Source organism: Brassica rapa, chromosome A02 (assembly GCF_000309985.2).
Source record: "Brassica rapa cultivar Chiifu-401-42 chromosome A02, CAAS_Brap_v3.01, whole genome shotgun sequence".
NCBI lineage: Eukaryota > Viridiplantae > Streptophyta > Magnoliopsida > Brassicales > Brassicaceae > Brassica > Brassica rapa.
In genome coordinates, this window is record NC_024796.2 from 19,195,678 (window position 1) to 19,203,875 (window position 8,198).

Consider the following 8,198-nt stretch of genomic DNA (forward strand, 5'->3'; position numbering starts at 1 on the left):
GGTGAGGTGTTTCAAATCATATTTTTCTCATGTTCTTGTATCATGTTAAATGAGGAATTAGGATTGATTAGCATCGATTGCTATCTAGTTGTTAGATCATAACAGAAGCTATGATGTTAGATGTATAGATCATGTTGTATAAGAACACCCATATTGTTAAAAGAACCCTAATAGACTGCTCTTTGTTGATTGATATGCTTAAATTACCCTAGAGAAACTCTCTTCAATATGAGATCAATTGCAATACTTAGGGATCAAATCCATAAGGAATCAATGATTGCACAATAGACTTTGATTTTCTAGTTAAACTTAGACAGTAATGGTGAAATGCAATAAACATAAATAAGAAATAATTAGGTTGTAAGTTCTCAGAATAAAAGGTGCTAGACTCAGGGAAACTTGCAGGTAAATCGAAATGGCAGACAAGACAAACTATCAGGGGTTTAATTAAGAACCGTTCTTGAACACAAACTCAAATCAATAATTAATCAACTCTCGTGGCAGAGAATATCAAACGTCTAAATCATAGAATCCGAACTTTCGTTGCGGATTCAATTATTTCAGACAAGCAATAGACTCAGGTTTAGTTAGTTCATTAAATCCTTAAACCAACTGTCGCTGTGAATAAAAATTTAGCTCATCTAAGTCGATTACACTCTCGTGTCTCACAATTATACTAAGGTCTAAGGTGATTAATCTATAAGCTAGCATTAATAAGAACTTAGATGACGAACTAATGGATAACTCTAACAATCCTATCAAGCCTAACAATTCATTCAACAACCTGTGAAGAACCCTAAATCTAACAAAAAAAACTACTCAGACATAATCACGGAAACCATAATCATAGACTGAATATAATGCACAGATAATAAATAAAAGGAGTTACATATCAACTCTGAAGGAGTTCTAATCTATCTCGCCAAATCTAAAATCAAGCTTTTTTTTTTTTTTTTTTTTTTTTTTTTTTTTGACGACAAACGGCCATTCTATTACTCAAGCTTGAGGTGGTCTGGGTAACCAGACCGGAATAGAACAACCAATGAAAAGTAACTCCCTATGAACGCTCCTAGCAGTCTTAGCTAAAAAATCAGGAAAATGATTGCGTAGCCGTGGTACATGAGTGATCTTGAAGTCCGGAAAACAAATCTGCAGCGTCTCTATCTTCTCCAGCTCTGTCGCAAATCTTGGCCACTTCTGGGGTTCATTTATCATTGCGATCAACTCTTTGCAGTCCGTTCCAAAGCTCTGGCACGGCGAGTGTTGAAGCATGTTCTCCATCGCCCATCGCAGCGCTTCTACCTCCGAATGCAACGCTGATTCACATCGAGTAAAGTTTCGTGTTCCCAAAAGTTGTATGTCCTCCCTACTATCCAACCAGACCCATCCACATCCACTAAAGCGATCAGAAGCTGTCCAAGATCCATCTAACAAGCAGATATTACCCAAGCTTAAGACTTGGTTTACATCATTGTTGCTAGCCTGGACTTGTTGCGGTATCATCTCATTTGCGTTGAACCAGGCTTGGCATTCACTCTCTGCGTATCGAACGAGTTCCAAAGGATCTCTATCTATACCCCTGAAAAGCTTATCATTGCGAGCCTTCCAAATATACCATATTATCCAGGGATAAGGATCCCTGTCTTGGTCTGGCACAATGATATTATTTTTCCTCCAGAAAAGATAGTCCTTGTTTGTGTAGACGCTCGCCACTGGGAATATACCAGGACTTGTAGGAGTTACCGATAAAGACCATACTTTCAAGGCTGGAGGGCATTCAAATATTGCATGAGTTACAGATTCCTCTATTTCCCCACACCTTGGGCAATAATTATCGCACCTCATATTACGCCTTACTAGATTCCTTGTTACTGCTACCTGACCTGTGATCAATTGCCATATAAGATGGCACATCTTCCTTGGCGCTTTCAACTTCCAAGCAAAGGCTTGAAGTTTAGTGATACTTGGCTCTAATATTTCCTTTTCCTCTTCTTGCTGCAATAGGTTCTGAGCAACCCAGTATCCAGACTTGACTGTGTATTGGCCATTTCTCGTGTAGTTCCAACAAAAGGTATCTCGACGGTGAGTAGAGCTTATAGCCATACTACAGATGAGAGGTATATCATCAGGATGGACATAATCATCTAGCAATCCTACATCCCACTCCTTTGATTCCTGATTAATGATGTCACTGACTCTCATGTTTAGGTTCATCACAGGGGCTATAGGTTTAGCCGGTCTAGCAGGTGTCGTTGGAATCCACGGATCCTCCCACACCCTGACGTCATAACCAGAGTGAATCTTCTGTCTGATCCCTAGCAGTAAAAGCTTCCTCGCTGCGGAGATGCTTGTCCACACATATGATGGGCTGCTAGTAGAGGTCGCCCTCAATGGCGAGGTCATCCTATAATATCGCCCCCTTAATACTCGGGCAACCAGTGAATCAGGGTATTGGACCAGTCTCCATAATTGTTTTGCCAATAGTGCTAAATTGAACTCATGAATTAGCCGGAAGCCAATACCGCCCTCCTCTTTGGGTAAACAAACCTTGGCCCATTTTGCCCAGTGTATTCCTCTCTTCGGAGGATTCGAGCTCCACCAAAATTGTGCAATGGCACTAGCGAGATTTTCACAGATCTCCAATGGAAGCAGAAACGTCGACATAACGTATGTCGGAAGAGCTAATAAAATGGATTTGATCATTACTTCCTTTCCTCCTTTCGAGAGCCATCGACCAGTCCATCCATTGACTCTGTGCATCAGATTTTCCTTTAGAAATGCAAAAAGTTTACATTTAGAGCCACTAATATCCTCTGGGATCCCCAAATACTTTCCCATCCCTCCATCATTGTGAATTCCAAGTGTATCTTTAACCTCTTGCCGGGTGGCTGCATTAATCCTCTTACCAAAGAGTAAGGAAGACTTTTCAAAGTTTATACATTGGCCAGATGCTTTGCCATATTTCCTGACTACTTTCATCACTTCTTCACATTCACGGGGCTCCGCCTTACAGAAGAAAAGGCTATCATCAGCAAAGAGAAGGTGGGATACCGAAGGACATGCGCGTGTGATACGCATCCCCGTTATCTTCCCTTGGTTCTCTGCATGATTGAGAAGGCTAACGAGCGCTTCCGTGCACAGAATAAAAATGAAAGGAGACAAAGGATCTCCTTGACGCAGACCTCTACCTGGAATAATATTTCCTCTTGGCTGCCCATTCATGAGAACTTTGTATTTGACCGACGTAATGCACCTCATAATCCAGGTGATCCATGTCTCAGAGAATCCCATCTTACGCATCACAGATTCGATAAACGACCATTCCATCCTATCATATGCCTTACTCATATCTGTCTTGATGGCCATCCTCTTATTACGTCCACTCGGTTTTGTTCGTAGAGCATGGAACATCTCTTGAGCAATCATGATATTATCTGATATCTGTCTTCCAGCAACAAAGGCTGACTGGGTTTCTGATATCAAACCTGGCAAAATTTCTTTAGTCTCTGGCATAAGACCTTCGAGACGATCTTGTAGCTAACATTACACAAGCTTATGGGTCGGAACTTAGCCATATCATTAGGCTTAGTTGTTTTCGGGATAAGGCATATGTTTGTATCATTCAAACCATTGGCTACATGTCCTTCAAACAGGAATTTATTCACCATAAGAGTTAAATCCTGTTTGACTATATCCCAAAACTGTTGGTAAAAAAGCGCAGTCATCCCATCTGGTCCCGGTGCCTTATCTGGATGCATAGCAAAGAGAGCTAATTTAACCTCCCATTCTGAAACAGGAGCAGTGAGACTGTCATTCATTGTTCCTGTGATCGTCGTAGGAACCTCAGATAACGCCTCTTCAATATCCTCTGGTGTAGATGACTCAAAGATTTGTCGAAAATAACTAGTAGCAATGGCTACCAGTCCTTCCTCATCCTCAACTACATTACCATTAACATCCAGAAGCTGCGTGATTTTGTTCCTTGCTCTCCTTTGCTTCGTTAAGGCATGGAAAAATTTGGTATTTTGATCTCCCTCTCTCAGCCAGAACACTCTACTCTTTTGTTTCCAGAACATTTCTTCTGCCTTAAGAGCATCAGATAGTTCCTTCAACGCTGCTGCAATTTCCTCCGTCGTCGCATTGTCATCTGCATATAAACCCTCAACTTTCTCCTTTAACTCCTCCACTAGCTTTGCCGAATTGATGTTGTGTTGTTTCCTCCACTCACTCAAAGCTTTTCGACAACTCGAGATATGTTCCATTATAGTAGCATTGGGTGGTAAATCAGGAGATTTCCATCCCTCAAGAATGACTTGCCTCAGTTCCTCATTGTCTAGCCATCTCCTATCAAATTTGAATTTCTTTGATCTTCTCGTTGGCTTTGTCAGTATGTCTGCAAGAATCGGACGATGATCTGAGCCCCATAATCTCAAGTACTTGACATTTGAGTGTGGGAACTTCTCATGCCAATCAGCATTGCCTACTGCTCTGTCTAGACGACACCGAACAGTTACACGTCCAGCTCTCTTCCCTACCCATGAAAGCATGTCCCCCGTAAAAGAAAACTCTAACATCCCGCAGTCTGTAAGCATTTGCTTGAAGGATAGGAACGAACTATCTGAACGCTGTCGCCCGCCTTCCTTCTCATTGTGCCCCGTAATTTCATTGAAATCTCCAATCATGAACCAAGGTCCAGTTCTAGTTGTTGAGAAACGCGTAAGACGTTCCCAAACTTGATCTCTTCGTTCCAAAACAGGGTCACCATAAACAAACGTCATAAAAACTCTTATTCCATCAATGACTGCCTCAATGTCAATCATTCTGTTATTCGAAAATAAAACATTAACTTGAAATTCATCCATAAAAAATAAAGCTAAACCTCCGCTGAGACCAAGTGGCTCAACAGTAAATAAATGATCAAATCCTAAATTGGCCTGAATGTTCTGCAACAGCGGCCTTTTATTCTTCGTCTCAGAAAGAAACACAAATCCTGGGCGATGCTTCTGACACATCTCCGTAAGGCGTCGAACTGTGAGGTCGTTTCCAATCCCCCGACAGTTCCAACTGAGCGTCCTCATCTATAATCCTGTGATGAGTTTTTGGAACCCATCAACCCATCACCTTTGGACGCACTACCTCTCTGTTTCTTCGAACTCTGACTATGTTTCCTTGACCTAGTCGAGTCTCTAGCCGTATGAGCTCCTTGAAACGAAGAGGAAGGCTTCCGAGGAGATCCCCGACGGAGAATCTCAAACTTCTTGTTGTGAAGGCCCAAAGGGACATTCACCTTAGTACCTTGTCGACTGTTCTTCAACACGGTAGTAACAGTCCGTGAGGTCACATGCCCCGACGTTGCCTTGCTCACAACCTGGAGCGCCTCTCTCTCCTCCATATCTTTGAGATCTATACCAAGTAAGTCCTCATCCATCCCTTCACATTCCATCATTCCATCATCCTGATTATCCTCAATCTCCATATCATTCAGTGCACCAATAATCTGATTATCCCCAGCAACAGTTACCGGTTCATGGTCACTAAGGTCCGTGAAAGAGAGAGAACGAGTAAGCTCCTTTGCCCGCTTTGTGACATTCTCCTCCATATCGTTATGATCACCAACGTCAATTCGGGACGGCGTTACGATGGTGCTAGCCAATCTCTTAGCGCCTCTAGCGCTGTTGCTCTCTTCTACCCTCGCAGTCTGTTCCACCATCCCATTTAAATCATTGTTACTTATGCCGGAAGATTGCTCATATGGAACAATCTGACGAGAATCAGTTGCTGGTGCCACTGAGGGTTGTGACATTGTAACTAGACGCATATTAGTCTCAGCTTTCTCTCGCCACGTCTGCCGCTTGTTGCGGTCATATGGACCCTTAGAAGCTCTCGAACCTCCATATCGATCACCCCGAGTAGGATCATTGCGACGTCGCATTATCCTATCTGAATGTGTAGCATGTAGATCAGCAGGATGATATGTCCTCTGAGCGTATTTCCTATCGTCCTCATAATATCTCGAAGATGCAGCTTGTCTGGCCGAAGACTCCAGTCGTGAAGCATAGGGCTGGCGTTCATGTAACTTTAGCCCCTGCTCTCTGTGGAAGGTATGACGCTGTGCTAACTCCTGTGGAGCTTGCATTCTCGTAAAGATACCAGGACGCTCTGGTTGAGGCTGAAGGCGCGATCGCATATCCACAGAAGGACAATGATCCTTCTCATGCGTAAGCATACCACATGTAGAGCAGTGTTTAAATAACTTCTCATATTTTATCTCGATAGTGACTTCATCTCCATCTTTCGACTCCACTTTCCTTGAAAATTTTAGTGGTTTTCGAGAATCCACATCAACGAGCATACGGCCCTCCGCTACTTCCAAAGTAGCAACATGAACATGGCCTAATCGTGCACCAATGTTTCTGAGATTTATGTCCGTCCAGAGATGCAAAGGAATGCCAATCACTTGGACCATAAAAGGAACAATCCACGGGTAATCATCATGAACAATGGGTTCCCATCTTACCAGCACGAACATACAAAAGTTGAAATGGAAAGGACCCTGTCGAAGAACAGAGTTGAGATCCTCTTCCGACGTAAAATTAAGCAGGAACTTCCCGTTGCCCAAATCATTGGCCGTAATGCGATCTTCCATACCCCATTGTGATGACATTTTCCGAAGTAACTTCTCGACATTTTGTTTCTTTGGATTCAGGACCTTCCCAATAAGTGACAAACTAAATTCGCTAGCAATCATTGTATCATCCTGATCCATCAGTTTGATCGGTGCGTCGTCATCCTCGTAGAGGATACCCTTGCCTTTCATGGCCGCCTTATGGCTAGATCGCGTTATGTAAGAAGACCCCATACGATGATATGGAGCTTGGTACACAGAGAGCCTGAGGAAACGGTTTGATTCAAATGATCAGATGATCAGATGGGATCAAAAAAATGATCGGGGCGCGCCAGAGGAAACGGTTTGATTCGAGTGATCGTGAAAACGATTTAGATATCGAAAGTGACGATGCAGAGCCCGGCGAGCGCAGGATCCCAGTTCGTATGAAACTAGAGCAGCTACCTTGTGAAAGACGCCACGAAGAAAACCAGCTCCACTACAAATGAAAGCTTCCACAAACGAGAGAGAAGAAGATGATGGCCAATCTAACGTCAAAGAACGTATAGATCAGAGGGAGATCGACACCCAAAGAAGGTCTCGACCTTAAGTCTCGCCGTCGCCTTCAGATCGCCTTGGAGCGGCTAGGGCTTTTCTTATTTTCTAAAATCAAGCTTAACAGTCAACAATGGAATAGAAACATATAATATAGGTTCAAACACGTTTTGAGTCTTTTACAAATAAGGGAGATTTTTGGGCTAAACTGTAATTCTTGGAAGTTGATAAAAACTCATTGGGTACTGATCATCATGGGCGTCGTTCGACGCTGGTAACCTCAAACCGGTGGCATTGGAAAGCTAACTCAAAGCTTCATCTTGTTTTAAAAATATGAGCTCAATCTCACCAAGGGAAGGTCTCCATCCGTTGCTAAACGTCTTACGCAACTGCGCGGTTCTGCACTTCAAATAGCTCTGAAATGCTCCATCATCTCCAAAATGATCCAAAAGTACCTAAACCTGTAAATAAACTAAAACAGACTCGAAGTACATAATAAATACTCTAAATATGGCTTAAAAGTAATAAAATTCGAGGACATATCATTGATGTGTATGATTGACTGACTGTCTGATTTTATTGTTTGATTTGAGTTCTTGATATGAATGTTTGGTGAAAATTAGGCTGACTAGAAAGAATCGAATGTTAGGATAATCGGTAAATTATACCAGAACTGAATAGATGAATGATGCATGATATACCATGGATTTTACTCATTTTTAGCCATGGTATATGAATGTTTTAGGATATAATTATTCTGTTTTGGTGTCGTTTTTGCATATTAACCGTTCAAGAGTGTTTTGGAGGAAAATGATGTTTTGAGTGCATTTTGGAGATAAAATGAGAGGAAGCCCGTAGCTGACTATCGAACCACCATCCAAGGTAAGTAAAAAAGCTAAACATAATAATCTATCTAACACCAGATGATTTTGGTATTTTCAGTGACCCAAAAGGCTATGCAAGAGCAATGGATGGACGACTTCTACAAATATCCAGAGAGGACATTGCAGACATCCTTAAGATGGCTAATGGAGCTGAA

The 8,198-nt window shown here is 42.2% G+C and overlaps 1 protein-coding gene across 1 annotated transcript; it reads right to left on the reverse strand.

The window, feature by feature from the left end:
• Window positions 1-1,298: 1,298 nt before the first annotated feature.
• LOC117131978 lies at window positions 1,299-4,820 on the reverse strand. Its single transcript, XM_033285244.1, has 5 exons — window positions 3,666-4,820; window positions 3,189-3,537; window positions 3,052-3,128; window positions 1,468-2,901; window positions 1,299-1,412 (listed from the first exon to the last, which is right to left on the reverse strand). The coding sequence occupies exons 1-5, from the start codon at window positions 4,818-4,820 to the stop codon at window positions 1,299-1,301; spliced, it is 3,129 nt and encodes a 1,042-aa protein (XP_033141135.1).
• Window positions 4,821-8,198: the final 3,378 nt, after the last annotated feature.